Source organism: Apaloderma vittatum, unplaced genomic scaffold, assembly GCF_000703405.1.
Source record: "Apaloderma vittatum isolate BGI_N311 unplaced genomic scaffold, ASM70340v1 scaffold18821, whole genome shotgun sequence".
Classification (NCBI taxonomy): Eukaryota; Metazoa; Chordata; class Aves; order Trogoniformes; family Trogonidae; genus Apaloderma; species Apaloderma vittatum.
This window is the reverse complement of record NW_009699854.1, coordinates 1,193-27,478: the sequence shown is the minus strand read 5'-3', so window position 1 is coordinate 27,478 and position 26,286 is coordinate 1,193. Positions and strand designations below refer to the sequence as shown.

At 40.1% G+C, this 26,286-nt stretch overlaps 1 protein-coding gene across 1 annotated transcript; it reads right to left on the bottom strand.

Annotated features, from left to right (window-relative positions):
* Positions 1-7,170: 7,170 nt before the first annotated feature.
* Positions 7,171-25,173, bottom strand: LOC104280804 (catenin alpha-3-like; the record flags this gene model as incomplete). The annotated part of the gene is made up of 6 exons (XM_009878573.1): positions 7,171-7,455; positions 8,339-8,473; positions 9,838-9,943; positions 17,155-17,336; positions 23,352-23,371; positions 25,077-25,173. Coding segments are annotated over 6 exons (825 nt in total), but the record flags the coding sequence as incomplete, so codon positions are not given.
* Positions 25,174-26,286: the final 1,113 nt, after the last annotated feature.

Genomic DNA, 26,286 nt, shown 5'->3' with positions numbered 1-26,286 from the left:
ATTGAATCTTGTTATTCATGCTCTGTTGTTGGCAGATGACTTAATGTATCAAAATGGCAAGAGCGCGTTACAGACAGCATGGGAGCACAGCTGTACAACAGAGACAGCTCGGGCAGTGCCTCAGTACAGTTTGGGGAGTGACTGAGAAAAGAAAATGACTGTCACACTGAATTAGAGAAGTAAGAGTACACTACAGAGATGGAGCCCGGTGACAAGTGGTGTCCCTGCAGATGAAGCACTGGATGCCTTGCACACTCTGTGCCGTACCTTTTAGCGCCGCAGCCTGCTGAGTGTGCAGGTGATACAACTTCTTATTGATCTGACAGTCATAAAGAGAAAACAGCTCTTTTAACGAAGATCAGACACAGAGAAGAAGACCCAGACACTGGACAATTCCCTTCATTTCCTTCCTTTGTAGATAAATATAGGTCTGACTGCTGCTCTTGCCTTCTGGATTTCTTTTTCAGTGCTTAAATGAAAGATCTTTTCTTTATTTCTGTGCATAACTAAATAGCAGAGCCCCCTCCTGAGTCCTTTCAGCACAGTTTTGCTTATTTTCAGTGCAAGCAGCATTTTTGAAATTTTATAGCTGCTAGGAAAAACAAAGATTTCCCCCCCCGCCTTTCCTAACTTTCAGACAATAGTTTCTGCTTCTTGGCAGTAAGCTGTAATCATATTCAGCAGTGATTTCCTCCTCTTTAGAGTTCAAGTAAACTAATGGCTTTGAGATGTCAGAGGCACCCTTTCAGGTACCTGAGGTGCCGTGATTATATTAATGGATTTTCTGTGTGCTGTGATTGGGTTTTGGTTCACACTCAGCACAAAGCAGCTTTAGGCCAGCCAGTGATTCCCCAAGCAGGTGAATTCGCTTGTGCTGGCATCGTTGTTGTGTACACGGCGCTGGTGGGCAAGGCGCAGTGCCCAACCATTTCTGCGCGGGCAGGATCCCGAGGACTGCCCATGGCAGCGCTGGGGCAGGGCTGTGCTTCCTTTTCCAGCAACCAGTGTGCAGCATCTTCTCCTTACCGGCTACAGTTCAGAGCCTTTACATGTTGTCCTGTGTGTTTTACCTTCTCACTGTAAAGAATCCAACTGTTCCCTTATAAATCATCTCGCATGTTTTTAATTACCATCGATAAATCATGTGCTGTTCCTGCACTCTAAGTGCTTTCACTTGGAACTTAGCTCAAATGAAGCAAGTCATCTGCAGTCCAAAGACATACAAGTTTGTAACATCCTAGCAAAGGTTCTTGTGGGGTGTTTACTACCTCTGTGAGAGTTGCCAAGTCTTTTTCTTTTTAAAATTGATTTCTTTGTGATATTAAGATTTTCTAATCTTAGTCCACTTTTTTCCTATGTTGCAGTACCTTTTTGATTCTAGTTTTGTTGTTGCTGAATATTTTGTTAGCTGACTGTAGTCATGAGGGCATGGAATCTTTGCAAAATGGGGCATTACCTCAGCGTATTTAACAAGCAAATCCAAATCTCTTTCTAAACAGGAATTACTTTGAATTCCTGCCATCTCCCTCTGCTGCTTCTCGCTTGTCAAAACAGGCCAGAGTTTCCTCTTTCTATTGCAGCCTGTTCTTCTATATGGCTCAGAATTTACTCTTCGCTTGTTCTCCAGTCATCAGCAGAGTATGCAGGCCTTCCATGTCACACCGAGCTTGTCATCTTGTTTTCTGGCGTCGTGTGAGGAACTTTCATATAAAGGTTTTGGTTTATGTGTTGCTGCTATTAGGCTGAAATAAGTTCTATGTGACTTTCTTTTGTTTGTGTGTGTGTGTGAAGCACTGAATTGAATAAAGTTCATTCAATTACGAGGAGAGCTGGAAAAATTAACTTGGTGGTGATGGTTACAGTAGCCAGCAGTTAAGGCATCCCGGCTGTGCTGGGGCCAGTACAAACTTCCATGGAGAACTAGGGAGAACAAAATGGTTCCCATACATGGGCAGAAAAAATGAAATTTGCTTTTTAAGGTGTTGACATATGGGGTAAAAACAACTGGTAAAAACTGACTGCAATGTCAAAATCAATTGCTCTTCTGCTTTACCCTTTACATTTGATTAGAATTGCTTTGCAGAAGTTAATTACATAGATTTTGTAATTGCATCACTTGTGTTACTTTATAATAACTCTCAGAAAGGCCAAGTGACTTCCCCTAAGGTCACATGTAAGAAATTGAGATAAGAGTCTCAAACTATACATTGTATTGTAGAGGGGAAGCAAATGAGCTTCAGTACAAAATCTCCCTAAAATATAAAATGTATCTAAAATGCATGCCTAGTAAAAATTATCCATAAAATCTACCATAGTGCAGGTATTCTTTGTACAGCCTTAGGAACTTGAAATTATGCGAATGTGGACAGAATACACACAAAGACACATTCATTCAAATGTTTCCCTCCTCCTACAGTATTAAACAGAATGGGGTGAAAAAAATGGCAGTTTTGCTACTGTACAGCCGTGTTAGTACAAAAATCAATTTATCTTGCTCTAGAGGTGCCAGGTGCCTTCTGAATTTGGTACTTGCTGATCCTGCTGAGGTAGTGGAAAAAAACATCAGTATTTTTAATTCATTTCAACTTCTCAGTTTACAAATTTCATTATGTCCAATTTTATTATAAAAATCTACTCTGTATATATGGCAAATAATTGGAAGAAGAAGGTTCAACTGGGTTTAATAATTCATTTATCTGAGTCTTCCATTGTTTCCGTTTTCTTCAGTAAAATATAACAAAATTATGGAAGATGATGTTATCAGTCCAGATAAAGTCTTGTGCGTAAAAGATATATCTAAATAATTTGTTCTTGTCTGTACTTTGTATAAATTAATACTTAACTGATTCACCACCACCAAAACATGGCAATGCTAGCTGTTTGCAGGAGTTCATACAGTTACAATACACTTGCAGTCTGGCTGTTCTCAGTTCTGCTCGAACAATGCTACGGAAGGCCTTATAAGCTATTTTCTGTGTGCGCTGCATTAGGTCTTTAGTGTTTTGCTTCTCGTCTGCCTGTTATCCTCTCTTTTAGGTGTCAGAACCTTTAGGCATTACAGGGGGCAATTAACGCAGCTTGCTGAAACAGCCTGCCAATTCATGGGGTTTTTTACCAAGAAAGCTGGAATCTTACTGCCCGGGAGGAAGTGTTGTGAAAGATTACAGTTAGGTGCTGCCTGTGTGCTCAGCAACTGGGCAGCGTGTGCCCTGCATCCCATCCTTAGAGAGCAAGTTGGTGAAAAGAAGCAAACGTTTCTTAGGAAGGTCTTCAGTGGTTGCTTCTGAAGTCCTTACTGATAATTGTAGCTGCAAAGAGACAAATCGAACTGTGCATCTGAAATGAGTAATTGCCTTTTTCATTACAGCAAACTACATGAGTCTGTCAAAGTATTAAACCAACAAAGAAGTGGCAAGTCTACCCCGGCTATCTAATAACTGGCATGACTCCTGGTGTAAGTAAGTCTGTATCATATTGTATGTTCCTTTCAAGTTTTTCTTAAGTCTGTTTATATAAAAGAGTCAAATACCAGTGATAATAAGATTTACTTAGCTTTTGAAAGCAATACTAAATTGCAGTCTTAACGTTTGTAGTAGCTTTTCCAGTGCTCCTGCATTGGAAATAAACTTCGGAACTTTCAAATACTCAGTGGCAAATTCTGTTCCAAAGTCTGGATATAGTTGGATAACCAGTCTGCTTCAGAGGAAGCCTTATTTAAGGGAAGGAGAAGAGAGTGGGAGTACTCACAAGGTTTCTGGATGGGGAATTACAATTTGACCAGAAAAGAGGCTCTGAAAAACTTTCCGATTGTTCATTTTAAAATATGGCTGAACATGTTTTTATTAACAAAAACAGCACACTGTTGTATCTCACAAGTAGCCAACCTAAATTAATTGACAGAAATCCCTTCCTAGAACATGTATCTCTTAAGGCGTATGTTGCTGGGGGGATGCATTCTGTGTAATGTATACCTTAAGCAAAAACACAGTAAGAACTGCTCATTGTCTCTGGATTCCTTGAAAAATCAAGCACATTATTTTAGCACACCCAGACCCTCAGAATTCACGTAGTAGTGAAAAAGATAAATGCACTGCTGCTTGGGAGCTGAAATACCGTGTTTCTAGAAAACAATATTGTAAGGGCTCTTAACACTTAAACCCAATTTTCTTTGTATTCCTTCTTTTGCTCTGTATTCTCTGATGTGTTATATTTTGCCGTTGGTATTTTAGGAGGTGATGCAAACCCAATTTTCTTTGTATTCCTTCTTTTGCTATGTATTCTCTGATGTGTTATATTTTGCCATTAGTATTTTAGGAGGGGATGCGAAGCTTGGTTTGTGCATGTGTTTCGCTTACACTGGACTCATGTATTACTGGCTTTCAGCTTTGATCCTCAGCTGTTAGGGATGCAGAAAATGAACAGTCTTCAGGCTTTAGGATAACAGATCCTGGGGGAAGTTTAGTGACTCAATACTCATACTACCACTGACTGCTATGCTTTGGATTGCTGTATTAACGACCACCATATTTTGATATTTTAAAGGGGGCCCAAACATGCCTAAATAAAGACAAGCTGTTTGAAATACAGCAAGGAAGACATATTGGGGGGGGGGAGAGCACATCGCTGGTGGCATGCTTTCTACCTGTTCAAAAGCAAACTTCAAAGTGACTGATGAGTCCTAGCCAGCCCGAATGACTGAAAACATTGTTAGAGAGCTGCTGCAGGACTACAGTGACTGCTGGCGAGGGGGGTAGTTCACTGCTGGCCAAAGCCCTGACTGTACTCAGCACACCTGCTGAGGGCAGTAAGGAGCTAATACAATGGGCTGTTTACATCTCTGGGACTTCTTTCTTTAACCTCTGCCTCTGGCCAGGAATAAACTTCACGTTGTTGTGTTTTCACTTGGGTTTGAACTTCTTTACCAAAGAGAAAGAAATCCAGATAGAATCAATTTATCAATCATTCTTTTGGCTCTTCTCAAAAACTAGCAGTGTGTTTTGATTTTTCTGCGTCGTTGAGAGGGTTGGGTTTTGCCTAATAATTCCGTATGTAGTAGGAATAGTACTGGAAATTGAGATCAAACTGGCTTTCAGACGAGAGAGTAGCATCTGGCATTGCAGGAAGGAACAGTAAATTAAGAAATGGGCTACTTTAGTGATACTAATGCTAGAACTCCCACTTAAACCAGACTACTGGAGTACACATAGTGTGCAGGAAGGCTGGCACTCCTGTAAGCTAAGCTGGCAGGCTTCTGACCTGGGCGTTCACTAGTGCTGGGGGCCAATAAGGAGATGTACAAAAAAAAGAAAAAAATCTCACACCACTAGAAGATGTCTTCTCAGTGGTGTACATGCCTTTTATTAATACTGTGATAACAAGATTAGTTACACACATTTGATGTCAATGTCACCTACACCAAAATTGTAACCTGGAGATGTGAGGCCTTAGGAGAGCAGCACCATCCCAAAACAGGAGTGTGTCACCTCAGCTGCTGGTGTCTGGACATGAACGTTGCTGGGGGAAGCAGGCAGTGCCAGGGGCTGGGCCGGAACCTGGCCTCCTCTCTGGAGGTTGTAGCTGGAGGGTGTGACAGGGCTGTACGCTCTCCTGATTTCTGCAGCACACAGACTCTTTGTCCTGGTGCCGCTGAGGCTGCCTGTGGAGCTTCTGAATGTCAGTGGGGGTGTGACGCCCGCCTGCTGTGCCGGGCTGTCAGCTACTTCCTGCGCTGTAGCCCTAAGAGGATAGCAAGAACCTCAACACGTTACTGAGATCTTGATGCAAACATGCTGGAGGGAAGCTGCGTTGCAAAGAAGTAATTTTGCTTCCAAAGGTCTCCTTTCATGTCTGTTAACATAGTAAAGTTGTGGAAGAGTGATCTGTAAAATTTTTAATTCATGATCTCTGTAGCTTTCACTGGATTTGTTAACCAACAACCTAGAAATTATAGTGCTCCACTGTCCTGAGCTTAGAAACAGAGTGGCCTCCACACAGAGAAACGCGGTTGATGGTTTTGCTGCCCATGTTGTGCTAGGTGGGTGCACTGCTGTGGAAATGCGGTACTAAATGCCGTGGAGCGGTGGCCCATAGGCTGGAGCCACCTCTTAATGGCAGTCAGTGATGTGTCACAAAGTTCTGGCATATGAGGGAGCCCTCTCACCTTAGCAAATACAAAAGACATACCAAAGGAGCTATTTAATTAATTGCCCAGCAAGACATGGTGAATAACAAGTGGAGTCTGTGACAGGGAAGACAAGTTAGATTCTTAAAAATTAATTCAGTCAGGTGGATTACAGGTACAAACAGATTATAAAACTTTGTACACTAACTACTTCGAGAGGCCTAGCAGTGATGACGGACTAACAGCACCATACTTGGCGATACGGCGCAGCCATTTAGCAACTTGCTTACCAGCACAGTCTGGCACTTCAGAGTGTACCGTCATGAGAGAAGTAATTTACATCACAACAGTTACCTTGCACAAATCTCGTAATTCCTAAGATTCAAGAGCTGTGTATATGTATTTCATGCACTGATGTCAGAATAATGATGTGTTTCACATTTGTTCTTTTGTGCAGTGATTAGAAAAGGGGGTTTGTTTTTGTTTTTGTTTTTTTGTTAATAGCTGATTTTTCTGAACTTCCAAATGTGAGAATCAGCAGATTTATTAGGACTCGCAGATTGGAGTAGGAAGCAGAACACAGATGAATATTAGTGTTTCAAAAGGCTTTTAAAGAGCTATTATTACTGCTATGTTGCAGTCGGTGCGCTTTTTTTTTTTTTAATTGCGTTATTCTATCCATGTTGTTAAAACTCGTCTCTTTTTTCAAACTTCAATCTATATAGAAGGGCCCAGACTCTGAGCTTGTGTCAGGCAGGCCAGCTGGTGGGATCACAGTGTCATGATGCCGGTAAATGATCTAACCCAATAAACACCACTTGTAAAAAGCTGTATCTCATCAAATCTATGCAGTTCAGTATGGGCCACGTTCAGTATTGGTTCACATTCTGCAAATTAGTGCAGCAGCATTTTAAAGTAATTTAAGCAAGTGCTATCTTACAGATTTAGAGAAAAGCAAAACCATAACATACATAACTCTTAAGTAAGTGGGGGGGAAAGATGAAAAATCTTCAGAAATTCAAGACAGGGACACAAAAAGTGGCAAAATATTACACTACTCTGCCTCTAAATTCACTCATGACTTGAACGGGATGGATTCTCTTCTTTGCAGAGCCCTTTCTGACAGCTGCATAGATGTCTTCTGGCTTCTCTCTTTTAATGAGGGGCTTCTTTTCTGGAGCCTTCATCCTCCACATCACAACAGGGTGTCGTGGGCCAGTAGAACTCTGGATCTTGATAATCTTTGTGGATGCAATATAGGACATCTTCACTGTCTGCACCACGGCATTCATTAAATTTTTGGCAGCCTGGATTAGTGAAGTGACGCTCTCCAGCTGTAATAAGAAACAGAAACATGAGCCCAGGAAGCTGATGTGCTTTTTAGTCAGTGTGCTCAGCAATAAAGAGCAGTTAAAAGCCTGGATTAGTGAAGTGACGCTCTCCAGCTGTAATAAGAAACAGAAACATGAGCCCAGGAAGCTGATGTCAGTGTGCTCAGCAATAAAGACCAGTTAAAAAATAAGACTGCTTTACTAAACATTGTGTTTTCCCTGGGTGAGTTTGGTTCATGTTCTGGTGCTCAGGCTTGCAGGGCTGCACAGAAATCTGTGCTGGTCCCATAGAAATATTCTTATACGTCATGTTTGCTGATTTGCTTCTGAAACGTGAATTCATGAAGTGTGTCCACAGGGTCTCATTGCAAGGGGGGAAGAGCTGTGACAGTGTGACCTGGGACTTCCTTGGTGTCAGCACTGGGCCAAGTCTTCGACTGCTCGTGTCACCCCCTGGGCTCAGCAGCCAGGATTTCTAAGGGCAGGAAGTGTAGAATTGTCTTTATTTCTGTAGAAAAGAAATGTACTCAGGAATCAAAATCACATTCTCTTTGTTTCTGTGGAGATGGAGAATGTTCTTCCTCCCTCCCTTCTGAACCAGGAGCTCGCTGTAGGTAGAGGCACACACATGCACACCTCTTAGCTGTGAGTAAATGAATCACTACCTTAAAAGGCAGCATAATGCTGAGGAATGCTATGTTTTGAGAATTGAAAAGAGAAAAACTTCCAAGTGCAAAGCTTGTGGTTCACTGCCTTAGGTTATCCCAGGTGGGATAGAGAACAGTGCAGAGAAGAAACCACAAGATGCAGGACAACTCCACGTAAACCAAATTCAAGATTCATTTTGATGAGCAATTGATCCCTTTTTTTTTTTTTTTTTACTTACAGCTGACATGATGAGCTCTCCACCTAAACTCTGGATTTCTGCTTTAACTTGACTGCAGATTTTGAGTTGATGTGAGTACAGCTTGATCTGTTCTAGGTAAGCCAATAAATCCTGTTTGCAGGGCTGGTCTGGACACTGGGGACACAGAAAAGAACAATTAACAGTTGGTCTTAAAGGTCTTTTCCCACCTAAATGATCCCATGACTATGAGAGAACATTTCTGTGAGTACAAGGTTGGACACAAGGGTGACATTCACCAAAGATGTTTGGATACCCTTGGATATGTTCAGATACAATTGGATACACACAAATTTGTACAGATTCACATAGATTTTTTTCAGATTCACAGGGGTATGCTTGGATACATTCAGATACGATTGGATACACATGGATACATTTGGATATATTCAGAGACATCAGATAAACACTGATATGATGGAATACATTTGGATACAGATACAGTAAATTTGTACAGATTCACATAGATTTTTTTCAGATTCACAGGGGTATGCTTGGATACATTCAGATACGATTGGATACACATGGATACATTTGGATATATTCAGAGACATCAGATAAACACTGATATATGATGGAATACATTTGGATATAGATACAGTCAAATTCACATGGATATGATTGGATCCACGCAGATACACACAGATGCGATGCGATCAGATACACATGGAGGTGTAGGGATTCACATGGATATGGTCAGATACACCGGACAGGATTGGGTACACAGGCATATGATCAGCTATGATTGGATACAGTCTTGATACAATGGAATACACTCAGATATACATGGATACCATTGGATACAATCAGATGCTCAAGGATATGATCAGATACATGCAGATTCACACAGACATGATTGGATACATGCAGATACACATGGATGTGATTGGATTCACACAATGGGATACATTTGGATACAACTGGATACACTAGGATAGGATTACGTACAGATATGATCAGATACACCTGAATGCTCACAGACATGATCTGGATGTGATTGGATTCACACAATGGGATACATTTGGATACAACTGGATACACTAGAATACGTAGAGATAGATATGATCAGATACACCTGAATGCTCACAGACATGATCAGATACATTCAGATACATGGATACAATTGGATACATACAGATACACACATCCACTGACAGACATGGATGGACACACACACCCCTACGCATAGACACACACACCTCCCCCGAACCAACACTCCCACTAACAGCTATCCACTCACACCCACAGGCACACAGGGAAACACCCAGACACCCACAAAGACGCACTCTCACACACTTAGACACACAAACACCCACAGAGCACCACAGAACACCCACTGTCATACGGATACATATATACCGATACACCCACACAACCCTAGAGGGACACACATGCCACACACAGGTGTGCACACACAGACTCACACAGAGAGACCCGGACCCCCGGACACGACTCCACACACTGCTGCATAACTGGCCTACCTGATTGGCAATCAGCCGTGCAAGGACATCCATCCTTGATCCTGATTCAGAAATCATTTTTGCTGCATTAATTACATCAGATGTGTTCTTCAGTGGTCCTCTGCCCCTTTAAAGGAAAAGAAAGAACCCTACCATGTTGTTCTAACATTGATAATAAATCCTATCCATGCACATTAAGCACAGAGAATCTCAGCTGAATAAAAGTAATCCGTACGGAAGGAACACTCATTAAATCCTCCTCCAACTGTTTTACTGTCATGTCCTACAGATTTGTGTCGTTTGGCACCAGGTGGCTGCAGCAGAACCCAAGCTGTCACACCCTTTTTTTCACACAGGAAGCACAACCCCTGCCAAATCCTGAGGATATGGAGCTGTTGCCATTTGTTTTTCCCATGGTTACATGAGGTTTATGTTCCTTTCCCTTTCAGGAATTTTCTAGTAAATATGTTCAAAGTACATTAAGCACTCTGAAACGCATTATTAGATATCTGGTTGTAAAAAAAGTTTGGTGGTGTTTTTTTTTTTCAAAAAAAGAAAAAATAGCTATTATTTGGACACTGCCCTACCCAAATCCTTCAACACTTACATGAGAATATTTCTAGAACGTAAGAAGTAACACATGACCACTGAAGCTGTGATAAAATGTGTTCATGAAATGTCCAATTTGTACCCACTTCAGACCAGCTGCAGGGGCTGTATACATTAAAAAAAAAACCACCACAATAAACAAACCAACCACCATCTGATTAGGTCAACATATTCTTATATATAGTATTTAATATATTATTTTTTAAAAAAACTTCAAAATGCTTCACAAAGTTAGCTGTCATTACCAAATTACTTTATCAGGGGATTTTTTTACACTGGTCTTGTGAAGAAAAAAAAAATGAATAAAGAAATCCAAAAAAACAGAAGAAAAAAAGACAAGAATGCAAAAAAATCCTGTAGTGGCCAGAGAGGAAGCTACCCTCTTGCAGCAGGTCCCAGCAGGATATAAACGAGGCACTTTGATGATACATTTCATCAAGGACTAAAAGAAGGTCATGCATGTACACCAGCCTAAGCATGGAAAGATCTTGCAGTCGTTAGGATTTCAGCTCTCTTTGCGTATGCAGACTTACAAACACTGCTTTATTTGGTAGCAGTTCATTTGAAATCGAGACAAAATGGAAACAGGAGCAGTAGTTTGTAAAATATAGCACACATCCAGGTAGAGTTGATGCCACCCATGAAGCATTTTCTGTACTTACCGAGATGATAACAATTTACAGACATAGAAACTAGTTCCCCCAATTAGCTCTTTCCTAGCCACTGCTGCCTGTGCCTCCAGAAATCTCTCCTCAAATCTCCCTCTGATGTGTTTACCATGTCCATACATAAACATTCTTGGTACAACCACCAAGTCACAACTGAGTCCCCTGGTATCTAAACCAAACATCAGTGATTTCTCACCTCTTCTCCTCTCATTATCTCATCGATGTTTCTCCGTTTCTTTCTGCTTTCAAATCCAGTTTTTCAAAGGACATTTTGATTTTTTTAGTTGCTAGGAAGCTCAGCAGACCTTAGCAGCCATGGGCTTTATTTGGATGTCTATTGGTTTTCATTGCTGTGTTACATAGCTACAGTTACTGTTTTGTTGATTATAGCAAAAGTTTCTGTTATTTGCCTCCTAAGTCTCCCTTCTCTTATTTCCCCTGTCACAAGCAGAAGTTACCCAGGGACTTTAACTGATCTCTAATACAAGAAACCATCCAGCAGTCTCACAGAGTGTATGCGTCAGTAATTTTAAAAATCCAAGCCTTTCTGTAAGTAGAAACTATTTGGTTATGAACAATTAACATTGAAATTTTATGTACACGTGTTAACAAAAGCACGGGGTCCTTGCAGTGTGACCTGGATCGCGCAACACAGAACGAGATGCCTAGGCTTGTCCTCCACAAACAGGCCAGACGCAGCAGCCGGCAACGCTGCCGTAGGTGTCGAGACCTCTCTGCGTAAGTGCTTGGGGCTCTCCCATGACAGCGGGAGGAGCACGTTTTGGCCCTGGGGAATACATTCCAAACATATGAGCGTGGCAGCTCCTCGGAGCACAGAGGTCAAGTGCGGCCAAGGCAGAGTCAGCAGAATCTCTAAGGACACCCACCACAGAGCGACCCATCTGCTTCCCATGCTTGGGGACCATGTGCTGAATTTTCAACAGGAGTTACAGCATGGTCTAGAAAAGTCTTAACTGCCTGGAAGCAGAAAAAAAAAGCCATTGAAGGGTTATTAATTAAATAAAATATGAATGCAAGCATAGAGCAACGTCACTATGGTAAGTCAATACTGTTGTATGAAATCCTCTTGCAAACCTGTAACCTTTAAAAAAAAATGAAAGAAACATCCACTTTGTTCTTCAAAGTTTATCTTTTCAGTTTTCCAAAGAGAGGAAGGAATTGTTCTGAAAAAATCACATGTTGCATCTGTTTTCTGTTAGTCTTTGTTTCTTTAAAAGACTCCAGCCATGTGTATTTGCTGACAGTTTCAGAACGTGCCTTGTAGCGAGGCCTGCTACAGCAATTAAAACTCGGTGAGTCCCAAAAGCAGAGGTTAAGACTCTGAAGGCAAACCTGAATTTGTTGTTTTATGACTTTTTGAGTATTTATTTCTAGTTCAATGTGTCATTAAAAAAAAATAACCGTAACAGCAGACCTTACCTTCTGTAATTTTACAGTACTGCACGGACCCTCATAAACGGAGTGCTGGAACTGAGTTACGGGCGCTTGCCTGGTGCAGGGTGATGCTCTTGCAGGACATCATCTCGAAAACAGGACAGCTGCTCCCACTGCACTCCCTATCGCAAGGGTCCTCACACCAGCACCTGCAGCTGGATTGCGATGGACTTCCCAAGACGTTCTTCTGCCGACCCCTGCTCCTACACGGCTGCTCCAGCCGAGGCACGCCTGGGTGTTTCACTGACTGTGCAGAACCCAGCTGCCCCAACTACGGCCTGCACAGGGTGCTCTGCTGCACTGACAGAGAGCTCCTTTACTAGATCTTCAATCACAGTGATTAAAAAAAAAAAGAAAAACCCAACCCTCAACCAGATCTCAAAAATCACAAGACTGGCCAAAAAGCATGCTGCTCAGATTATCTTTAGCTTGTTTTATTTCTAAAGCTCAAAGGCTGCACAAATCTCCAAGCTTTTCATCTCTTTAAATAAAGATTAAGGCTCCATGCAACTCAAAACAAAGGCTTCCTTAGCATGGTCAGCTAAAAAAAAAAAGATTAAAAAAAACCCAAACAGGATGCTCAAAACAATCAACAAACCTCTGTAAATAAACCACTGCTTAACGGTAAATACAAACTCAAAGGTGTTAGTGTGAACAGCCAGCTAGCTTCTTAAATTTAATCCTAGCTTAAACAGTTTACCTTTGGCTCTAGGAAAAGAGACACACCCACCTCAGGACAGCGAGAGAATCAGTGACCAAGTCATCCTGATGTGGTAAAAAGCGGAACCTCCATTCCCCCGCATCCTCTCTCTGACGCAGCACTCACCAGCTGCGCGTGATCTGTCTCCAAACACCCCGCCCTCCCAGCGGGAGGCCTGTGAGACCAGGTGTGCTCCCAAACCCTCTCTCTCCTCCTCCTTTACAGTTTTGGTCCTATTTTATGTATTTATTATTATGCCTCAAGAGTGTCAAGACTATCGTAGGGTGGAGAAGCAGAACTATTTGCGCTAACCTTTACAAACACTAGGTCTGCAGCACACTGAGAAGCTGAATGCCACTACCATTGCCATTTTAAGGTGAAAGAGTTTTAATCCCCAGGAGCACCAAAGCAGCCACTGCCAAAGGCACTGAATAAAAAAATATGTCTCAAAACATGGTGCATAGTGTTGAAGAAGAAAGTGTGAAAATCTCTGGCAGGCTGTATGAACCCCAAAAGATCCTGGTTTAATTAAAAAAGGTTGAAACAGACTCCAGACATATTTTTAGCAGAAAGCTCAGCAGTTCGGCACTGTTCCTGTTGTTAGGCATGCTCCCAAGGTGAGTGTTTCTGAGTAGTTTCTCAGAAGTATGCATATTCGGAAAACAAAACTGAACTAGAAGGACACAAAATAAATTATACAGAAAATACAGTAAGGCTTTTGTAGCCATGCATCTTCTGGGAACAATTATATTTCATTAGATAGCAACTCCATCCTAGCTTGACTTTTGCCCATAAAGAAACCAAAGGTTTCCTTTGGATTGATGACTCGGACAGAAGCAAGCTCGGCATTTAGTGGGGTCAACAGGGGAAAGAGAAACAATACCGGTGAATTGATTTTATGAAGATGAAGGCCAGATCTCTCTTAAATAACCATAGCTTAATCTGCACAGAGAAGAGTGACTATAGCAAGTGCTACCATGCTGTCAAACAATTGGTTTGTAACCTGTGTTCAGGAACGACCAGAAAAAAATAGTACAATAATCCTTCAGGAAAGACTGAAGTCATACACTGAACAGAAAATTCTAACCATACTTCCATACTTCCTCTCCCCACCCTAAAACATACCTCTGATACAGCAACGACCAAGGTCAGGCACACAATTTAGAGAGGAAACCTCTGAAGAGTACCTGTAAACTGTGGTGACCAGCACTGCAAAGCCTACACAGCAGCAAAAGCTCATTTTTGCTTTCTGAAAGAACATTCCAGTGATCTGTTTACTTTCTATTTCACTATCTGCAACTACTATTTGCCTTCTTTTTTTTAAACAGTTACTACTCATGTGTATGTACTCACATGGGGTACTGTCTGCATTAGCCAGTTCGCAACCTCTGCCTTGACAATTGCTCCCATTTTCTATTTCACAAACACCAGCCAGGTCAACAGTGCAGTAACTGCCATAAATCTGGGGTTCTTTTCACCCTCAGACAATAAATAGTCAAGAGAAATGTGGGTGTACATCATACCCTGCATGTGAGTGATCTCCTGTAGAAGTAGGCACAACTTCTAGTTGAATGAGCTTTAAATTTACACGAAAAAAACTAACTAATATTTTACATCAAATTTCTGGTGATAATTCACTGATGTGCCTACACTTGCAGTGAAGGAACTGATAAATGCAAAAGTTTCCAGTCTTTATTTATCAGAAACCCTCCAAAGGTTTAAGCTTCTGAATTCTGTTAGTTCAGGAGGAACCTCAACATATGGTGTTACAGATAAAAATATATAGTATGTGCAAAACAGAGCAAATAAATTCCATAAAAATAGGTCTACATTTAAAAAAAGAAACTAGGAGAAGTGTTTTGCCTCATCTTGTCCTCTGAGTGCAGCAGCCCCTAGAGGTGAAAGGTACAGGAGATGCAATCCTGTTTTAATGGCAAGGACTATGTGCTGTGATGTGGGCTGTGACTTAGGAGATGATTTATTTTTAGTCCTGGATGGATTTATACTGATCGACAGAGAGATCAGCTTATCTGCCTTATTTGTGAATTGTTATATTTGAGTATGTCTCTTAAGTGTTCTTGGCTACATATGTGAAAAATGAACACTAGTTCCTCCTTAATCTGCTTGCCCAACCAATCAGCATCTATTTATCTGTTCCACTTTTTTGCCTTAACTTACATTCTAAGGGTTGCGCTAGGTACCCTGAAATAAACACTAGACAATTTTTAAGTTTGCTAAAAACGCAAGGAATTCATTGACATCTTGCAGAAAAATAGTGCAGTAGCAACAATTGTTACTTACCTGATTTCTCAAGGACTGATAAAACTAAAATCTATTTAATGATACTTTTTTATTTCTTTTCTGGTTCCAAGACTTCATTCCACAAGGCGGTTTGCCTTTGAAATATATGGGTGTATAAAATAACTAATATATTTGTGGATTTTTGTTTTCCTGTTAAAGGATGAATATGTAGCACTTACCTTTTAGAATTATGTGGAGGCCACGTGAGTAGTGATTGCCATTTCTGATTGACTCTCTGCTGGTATTTGTTGTTAGGAATCAGCAGAAACTATTTTTACTATAAAAAGCATCCACATATATGATACAAACTATCATATTCTATATAAATATCATTAATAAAGATGTAGTCGTACCATGCATGAAATTCAGACTCCGGCTGTTTTGAGATGGGCAGGAGGACAGATAAAGGATTTTTGCCTTCAAAATCCTCACTCACTTGTACAGATTTTAGCAGCTTTGTGGCATTCAGGAAGAATGAGCAATATCAGCTGATTCTGTGTTACAGAACACAATTTAACTTGACATATCTCAAACACTCATCCCAAATCTGAGAGACCATGTTTCCACTTGAGGGTAACAACTGCCTGAGGCAACTGCATGTAGTGCTGGCAGGACAATCAGTACCCTGCAAGTCCTGCAAAATCTTAAATAGCATTTCCACTACTCCAGCTAATGCAGTTCTCCTCCTCATTTTAACCATGAAATTTATCTGCTTAATCTGCTGTGTTGTAAAAAGTAAATCCTGGTGGTTTTGTTTATCAAAGCATGTATGATGAAGCATATGCAAATACGCACATACAACTAAACTGTACTTGCTCCAAAATAAATTTATCTTGAAGAACATCTTTATATAATTAACTCTACTAGAAGTTGTTCTTAAGGTAGAACCTTAAGGAGCTAATTTATTTTTCCAAGTCGTGTTAATTCGTCTCACTATTTTTACTAGTTTTCTAATATTAACACTGATCACTGATCATGATGCCATTTTAGAAACAAATGTCAAATATTAAAAGCAAATATGAGACATTTTCTGAACAGTTTGCCAAGGGCTGCAGTTTCATTTTTTTCTTTTTTTAAGTGTTCACATGACCCCATTTAGAATCCAAACAAGCCCACAAAACGGGCAGGGGTAAAAGCCTAGTGATGCTTCATTTGCTGTTCATTCCACGTAAAACTACAAGGGATGGTCACAGAGACCTCAGCCAGGCCCTGTATGTCCTGACCCCACAGACCACATGCCATGAGGACACACGGTGAGGCAGTTGAGCAGCAGAAGACAGTCAGATGTGACAGACCTGGTCTCCTCTGGCACATCTTTAGAATCTCCTTAGACACAGCAGCAAAAACTGCAACCAACCAAATGAATGAGAGGACAAAGGAAAAAAAATAATGAAGAACGAGCATAGTTCAAACCCTCAAACCTCTCTTCCAGCATTCTGACACAACTAGCTGGTGTGGCAAAGCTACCACCTACATTAGGTCTGTCGCTCGGTTTTGTACAGGTATTGTCACCTGGTGACAAAACCTCGGTACTGCCTGCCACAACAATATGTCAATGGCCTCCAGTGTTTATAGGTACTGAAGACCCTTTCTTTGCATAATTACCTTGTGAAGTCAGTCATCTCCATCATAATCACACACATCCTCTTGGCCAAGACAATGATGTCATTGCTGGTATCGTCCCATATTTCAATTTCTGCATCAAGTTTACTCTTGACTTTTTTGAAGTCAGCCACTTGCTCAGCTATCTTTTCCTTTTCAGCCTCTGGCAGTTGAGTCATCTTGGCCTGAAACATAAAATAATTTGATTTACAAAACATCTGTGCCAGTTTTTCTGGTTTTAAACAAAATCACTGGATATTATTAAATACATAGTTCAAACATATTGTGGCCTGAGCCAAATGTTCCAACCTGAGCATTTCTGAATTTCAGAATCTGCATGCTCTCATTGGGATGGGCCAATTAAAGTACCTCAAGTATAACAGGGACAGTGGTGTCCATGAAATCATTAATATTAACATAGTGAAAGAAGAATACATTCTTCCAAAAAGAATGAAAAATATGAAATATGACTGATAGATTTTCCTTTTTCTTAGGGATGAAGGAGTCCAAATGTTTTTAAGTGTGATACGTATTCAAGTTCTAAAATGCAATATTCTTTCTGGCAGGAAAGAAAAAATTAAAAGGTTTAATTATCCTGAAACTTGCAGGTATTCTTGTCCTCCCTCCTGAGAAGGTTCTACAATATCATTTTAAGAACTCAGGCAGACTTAATTTTTCAAATATGCATCTTCTGTCTTTGAAGACTACAAATCAATAGATTAACACTTTAGAAAATAGTATGCGAATAAGGTTACCAAAAAAGTACCTTGAATGCCAACAGGAGAACACCCAACACCATAAGCCAGAACCAAACTGGGCTCAGCCAGGACACAGCCCCTCTACTGGGCTGCAGCTCCAGCTCTGACAAACATTACACAAGCTAAAAACATTTCAGCTAGAAATGTGTTCTCTGCAGCTTCAGAGTATGAAATCTGAACTTCCCATCTATACTGAATGCACTGAAGCATTAAATAAGTATTTGATATGCTAAAAGGGAAACAACTTCTGAAAATGCAGCATAGTGAGACAAATATTTCCTAGTCTCCCTCACAAGCAAGATCATGATCCTGCTCCAGCCAAGGGTCAGGTACATTCCCTGTGCCAGAAGCAGGCAAGGAAGCACACAAGGGCTAGGACACAACGTGGTCACAGGGCAGTCCTGCCCTTTCGTAATCCTGCCACAGGAAGCGAGGAGACCTCTTGCCCTCTCAGCCGTGCTGGCTCCGCTACCACGGTGGGTTTTAGCTGGCACCTGCTCTGTGAGGTGCCCCAGGAATTCAGTTACATACTGTAACTATCAATACACTTAATTATGCTGCAGTTGGTAAGTATTTTGTGCCTCATTATCTACATCCATTCAATGGAAAGTTAAGGCAGTGGCTGAATTACTTATCATTAGTATTATGAGTAAGCAGTTTAATGTGCAATATGTATGTTTTTCAAGGCATGCCATTTCAGAGATTTTATTTATGCTGGAATCACTCTGTCACAAAGCCTAATTTTCCCATTTACGTGAATTACTGGAAATTACAGGTCTCCTGAAATATACCTATGTTATAATCACAGTCACAGAATTCAAAAGTGTAACTATTTTAGTGAATACTTGTTCTGTTCCATTAAGAAAAAATTAAAAAAAAAAACCAACCAACATAAACCAGACCAGAGAAGGCCAAGAAATATTTTCCTCGCAGCTTCTAAGTATTAGCTTACTGGGAAAGGTATCAAATGGGCAAAAGTAAGAGTTGGGCTACAGAGTCAAGAGAACTGAGGCGTCCCTTTTTATAACCTAATATGTAATCAGTCACTGGAGGATGCTTATTGTATTTGCTAGCACCCAGCTTCGGTAGTGCTTTGAGTTCAAGCACACAGACCCAGATCTGAAAACCACAAGAAAGATGACATTTTAATGAGGGAACTGTGGCACGCAGCATCCTGCTATATGCCAACAATAATGAGCTCAGGTGGAAGCAGACACATTATCCACTAGAACAAAAGGGCAAAAGAAACTACAGTTCTGACCTTGACTTTTCTTTCATTTTCCTCATACTGATTTAGAACCATGTACAACAACAAAATAAAATAATTGCATACATGGCCTTTGAAGTGCAGATATGATTTGGATCAAAATAGACAACATAACAGTAAATGTGAAATAAAAATCTAAATGGAACGAATGCCATTACACAAGTGCAGGTTCATTTTGTCCACCAGGAGAAAATGATGTTTTCATTACTTCCAAGACAAATATTTTTGTATTACAGTCTCAGGTACCAGAGTTAATGCTAGGTGAAAGAAGTTACCTCTTTGCTATTTTGCTTTCTTCTATTAAAAAAAAAAAAAGTGTTGATTTTTTTCTTTAATTTCCTTGAATTACCTCTTCAGAAGGCTACTTATCTGATTGCTGCGAGTCTCCAACACATGGGTAATTTGCATTGCCCCCTTTGCAACTTCCCAAAGGAGACTGGGGTTTCTTTTCATTTCAGCCCCTTCCAAGTTTCAGACAATTCATTATCACATATACTTAAATTTTAAGGTCAGAACAAATTGTCCATATAAGGGTAAAAACAGAGGACACATAGAAGGTAACTACATGGTGAAGATTTTGCCTCTCCTCTCCTCGATGTGTTACCATCAATGAGATCCTAAGCCAAAGAACTGGCCTTCTGCCCTCACCTTTGTCCCTGGCTGCCCTCTAAGGAATTGACCTTCATATAAAACTTAGGATTCTTCTCTCCAAGTCTTGGACTGATGTGCAGTTTTATTCTTTTCTGATTCCCTTCCACAAATCACTACACCATCACCATCCCTGCCACTTACAGGGAGGCAGGAAGAAAAGAAACACAGCAGAAAGAAGCACAATACATTCGATTGTTTATGTCATCAAAAATAAACTCCTTCTGTCTGCGACAGAGACAAGGCAGATACCCTCTTCCAAGGGAAGAACCCCATTTAACAACTCCTGCTTTGTAAGTTGCAGCATGAGATGTAACTATAGAGAAGAAGAGAGGAAAATTCTTGTTTCTCTTAAGTTTTGCAGGTTTCAAAGAAAACAAATCCCACTCTCCTGATGGAGCACATGTAATTTCAGACCTTTTACACACAAGAACACAACATGCTCTTTACATACTGTAGTTCCAATGGCACACATCCAAATCCACCTGATTCATGTCCCTGCTTTGCCTTACCTGGGAGCTAAGCTCTTCATTCCACCACAGACTGCGCAGACACAAGCCACCATCTCACCCATGGTCCTGCTTCCCTGTGGCAGCTGCCTGAACATTTGGTGGAAATGAACAAAATCCCTCAAAGGACAGCAATTGTATTTCAATCAAACTGTTTTAGAACAGTTTCGGTTGTGACCTTTAATCTTTTATTCTTGCACAAACTTTGTTTTGTCAGCTGAGCCTGTTTCACCAGGAAGGCGAGCTCAAGCCAGCTCACAGACACCGCTGTACAGACGTGTTTGCAGTGCCAGTATGCAGGTACATTTCTTGAATACAGAATAGAGTCAAAATGGATTCTATAAAATGAGTAAAACCTTTTACAAAATGTCCTGAGCAAATAATATTCAAGTTTGGATAATGAGGTGAAAGAGAGAACAGCAGATATTGTGCACCTCATGGCAAAGTGAATAGGCAGGATGTTCCCTGCAGATGGCCGGGGTTGGGTGCGATACTGACACGTGGCAAAACCTGAATTCCTTCTGCCAAGTTTACCACCTGCTGTCACCAGTTGGCTTCTCCCAATTCTATGAACTGTCACACGCCTGCCAAACTCCTCCAGTCTTTGAGAACAAGTGCAGAGAGAGTGCCTCATTTGTGCTGCCATGACAGTTCCTGTATATTTTTTCGTACAGTATGATTGGATAAAAAGGAAAACTTATTGAGAGATAATAGAACAAACTCTTTAATGCCATTTTAGCATCAGCCTTCGCTAAAAAGGTTGACCTAGATGAGGCAATTGTGTCATACTAATCTAATTTCTCTTTGTCCCAGGCCTACAGACGGAGAAGCAACACGTCATAAATCTGGCTTTCACAATGGTTTTGTCACTGGTTCTCATGTCATCCTCATAAATAACCTTGGGAAATATGACCTGGATGTAAGTGCCACTGGGTGGATGTGATACTGGTTAGAAAACTGCTCACAGAATACTTATCAAGAACATGTTTCATTGCAATATATGAGGTATTAAAAAAAACAACCAAACAAACCCACCTTTCCAATAAAGAATTAATTCCAATAATAAGCTGAAGAGAGACAGCAATGCAATTGCTCTCACATATGTACTGGTCAGGAGGAAGTATTATTTATTCTAGTCTGAAACAAACGGTCAGATTAGCCTACTTCTGGGAGTTCTTTCTAGTCCTGCTTTGGAACAGTATACAATGTTCTACTGCTACAACCTTGAGTCCTCCATTAACTTCATCTCTTCCCTTTACTGAAATTGGGGTACCTTAAGGAAATTAAATGCTGTCAACAGATCATGACTCCTGACAGGGAATCTTCAGCTATGTATTAAGTGTCAAAATTACTATTCACAGAACCTACTGAAAATTATTTATTAGCATTATGTTTGAATCCTTATCAGTTTTTCAAGCTTGTATGTGGCTTCGATTAAAATATTTTGTATGTTAATTTTTAACTTGGCTTTTTTATTAACAAAACAGCACATGCTTCCCCTTAATGTAGGGCCAACATTTATATTAACAGAAGAACTTAGACGGGAAGTATTTGTTACTTCAATAAGTACAGATAATTCATTTGATTGTAGATGAACTTCCCTTCTAAGCATATTTTTTAATGCAAGTATCCATAGGTGTTCTTGGTGTTTGCTTTTATATCTAGTTACACTCAGAGTTTGGGAAGATGCTTATAAGGCCATTTTTTCAAGGCTAAGCATATTTTTAGACATACATTAACAATGTAACTCAAATAGAACAGTAAAATAATTCAGCCTGGATTTTCTCATTCACAGAAATACACACTACAGCCCTCAACTGTTGCACAAACACAGCATGCAACAAATCTGTATAAAACAAGCTCCCAGACTTTTTGTCTGTATTCACAAAACTGTTTGCAGAACTCTGAGGAAAAAAATGTGGGTGGGTGATTGCCTGGAAGCATTTCTGCTCTTGTCATCTTGAAGTGGATTACGTAACGAGTTAAAACACTGCCTCTCCTTCATAATGAACATCCTTCCTGTAGCAATAACTATGAAATTAAGCTAAGCTGTTCCCTTCACTAATTTAGTAACTTAAAACACTTAAATTTTTCTCCTATCATCAGAATGTACACAGTCTTCTAAGTCTGAAAATTAATCAGACAATTTCTTACTTGACCTTCTCTTCAACACAAAATCAGACAATAATAAGCCACTAACTACCTCACTGGAATTACATTGATCATGATGGCATAAATTTCCTCAGGCAAAATTACTGTGTGATAAACTTGCAGAGTAACTATACAAATTAGACACAACAACAGGAGGAAGCTCTTTCAGCTGAGAAAAATGGTGTTAGTCCTAAGATCCACAAGCAGTTATCTGTTTTTATGATAGCCAAGGATTTGGCCCTAAGGATCTTCTTCAAGGATAACAAAACTACCCTAGAAATAATAATGAGTACTGCTATCCAGTTTAATTACAGAGTAATCTCACAGCACTCTGCCCAAGTTAACCTGTGGCCCCCACGTGGGATGGTGCCATAAGCACATTCACCTTCGAGATATGCAATTACCTGAGGGAAAGATCAATCAAGTAACATTTCCACGACTACCCAGTATACTCAGAGTCAGGAACATCAATACAAGGTCAAATACCTGTCCTGCTATGTCACCAATAACCTACGCTCTCTCTACACAGAGACAAGTTCAGAAAAAGTTATAATTAATGAATTTTTCCTACATAAGAAAAATTAGATTTGCTAGTTAAGATCTAGCTGTTGTTACAAGTGGCATAGCAATGTGGTTTTACATGCTTTCTGTGTTGTGCTAACAACTAAAGTTGAGCTTCCACAGGCACTACCTCACTGCTGGAGTAGTGAGAGATCGTGACATAGGAGAAAATGCAACATTCTTGACAAATCAAGAGGAATCAAGTCTGATGTTATGTAGAATGAGTATAGAAACAGTTATGTATATAAAAAAAAATAGAATTACTACACTTAAAATATCCAAGGCTTGAGGAGGACAAAAGGTTACTCTGGCACTGTGCCTTGCCACTTCTGGAACACAGTGATTCCTAGCGCTGCCACTGCACGCGCAAGAGCCTCACAACAGCACAGAAATCCGCTGCAGAACACAAAAGACAATCCCTGTCTAAACTTTAAAAGCTATCTTCCCTATACAGATTGTTCATACTGCTAAATAGGTTCTAGGTATAAATCTTCAAATATCAATATCAAATAGCAGTCGAAACAAAGAGGCCTTAAATCATTGTTCACATTTGCTGCAGCAGCAAATAGATTTGTTCAAACATTTGTTTAAAAAACAAATGTACATGGAAGTTTCTGTCAATATATTGATTTAAGCTCAGAGGGTATGTATCTAATTTAGTCAAAGCTGTAATTTTCTATTAATTTGGGGGGTAATGTGCCATTTGTGGTCCTGATAGCATATTCGTAAATCTAGGAAAACTATTCCCAAGTAAAAATACAGGATCAGGCTCTAAGCCATGAATGCTATCTAGATGCCCCTAAAGAAAAAAACATTTAGAGCAACTGTATTATTTTTGTGGAGAAATAGAAGAAAAATAGAAATGTGCACCCTGCATTGATAAAACACTGTTTGTTCAGATGCATTAAGCATATTTTTCCTATAAATAACGGTCTCTTCCACCTCCCCATGGAGTTCATTGACAGCGCAGCTGCTGTATTGTGTGAGCAGTATGAGGAAAAGCATTTCCCAGTGATCCCTCAAGAAGGCAATCACCCGCACCGCTGTGTCTGGACAGCCGTCGTCCCACCTATGACAGCCTTCAGCAGTCCCTTCTTCCTTTGGGTAGTCACTTGAAGTATGCAATACTTATGGTTTTCTTGTCAAAAATCATTCCTTTTAAAGTTCATCTGAGACGTGCAAGACCTTGTGTGAACATGGGACTTTTTAAAGCTTTAACACATTTTCTGTAACTACTTTTTGACAGCAAACATCTACAAACTACTACACTTCTGTTTTCCCAGTGAGAGAAAAGCTGAGATTGTGGGATCATTTATTATAGGATGCTTAGGAAAATATGCAAGCCCATCATCCGTACCTGTTCCAGACAAACGCACTGGATACTGTATTGCAGGAAAACCTTGTCTTTTTAAACTACAATGGGAATTTTAGCCTGTAATGTGAGGAAAATGCGTCGACATTTACAAAGAGTAATTTAAAATACACTAGCTGCCCTTTTCAATTTAATTGCCAATTATGTTTACTAAATATTAAGGCTGTATGAGATGATCTTTCAAACCGTTGTTCTTTTTCTCACTGTTTTAAGTACGGGCAGCACTCCAGCTATAGCCCTTGCTTCTCTGTGCACGGCAACTTTCTCCTATGCAGAGGGGATTTTTGGTTAATACGTCTGGCAGGCTTCAGTAAAACCCAAATACAAAAAAATTCCTTCTTAACCTAGCTTCTATTAGAATAAGTCACATTTATGAAACTGTAACCTGTTAGAAATTCATTCAGGAAGCGTAAGGTTTTTTCCTGTATAATTCATATTTTCACCAAGTACTTACAACTTAATTACACAATTTGGATTACAACTTAATTTCAGGTAGTACCCATCAGTTTTATGCCCTCTGCACATTCTCAGAAATCTATTAAGAGTTGAACAAGATTTTAGTAATTCACTGCAGGACTTTAAGTGGCTTCATAGGAACAGTAACACAACAGCATTTTTTCCTCTCATTATATTGCTTTTTCAATAAACTGGTGTAATACATACCCTGTCAGTTTTGCCTTCAGTCTGAATACTGGTACGACTACGTGCATCATGGTCATCTTCAAGGTCAGATACATCTTCTAGCTCCTCAGGTGTCTGGGGAGAAAAAAAAGCACACGCGGGTTATTCTCTTTTACAGTTAGTAACTTTGGTTTTAATGTCAAACGTATATTACAATTTGGTCAAAGGTAACATCTAACAGACCAAAAAAGGCAGTCCTGTTCTAGCACCATGCTGGTTACGAAAAGCTAACTAAAATCAAATTGTGTCACACAGCTTGGAACCAGTTCAGAATGGCCATACTTTAATTAAAGCAGTGACTTTTAAAGTTCATACTTAGAGAGGCTACTCTGTATGTAAATACTGTGCTACCGTTGCTAGCAAAGGTGTCTTACAAGAAACTTTTTCATTATGACAATGGGTGCCTAGAGTTTTAGAACCAGACGAAGGGTTTTTCCTACTTTTTTACAAGTTCTTCTACTACTTCTCTTTGCTGCGCAAAATACTCATACGCTCACATCTTCACATTAGGCACAGCAGATCTAGCAGGCTCTCAAAACAGCTAAGCATTTTGTCAGTGGGCCTAAGAGGCTTCCAAGTCCTGCTGGTTCTGTGGCTACACTGACATCAGAGTGCTCCCAGCCAGCAGGGTGCTCTGGGAGGGGAAGGACACCTCTTGCCCATCTTCAGTGTGTCACTTTTCAATTCTACCAAGCAGCACAAATTCCTGCGCTACAGGAGAAATTAACTGGCCTCTATTTGTATAAATGACATTATATTACATGCCACTGGCTGTTCCTTCTAGTCACATCAACTGCCAATTAAACAACACCAGCTTATTTCATGAAAATACAATTTGTGTTATGATAAATAATACTGTTGTTTCCTTAGGGCTGTCTGGCTTCTGCCTGTAGGTGGATAGGAAGAAGGAGTTCTTATAAATCAATTATTGATATCAAGCCATGTTCTCAACAAAGGAAAGTTAATCCCAACAGCATCAGGTAAACACATTTGCACTTCGCCCAGCATGTAAGCCTTTCACAATCCTTCAACGATTATCCGTCAAACAATTCTATGAGTCTATGCTAACAAACATTTCGTCTTTGATAAGGACACTAACTAAAACACTAAAAACAAGTTTAACCATATTAACAAAATACTGCACAACGAACTTTTGGGATTACAAGATACTTAAAAAGTAATATTAGT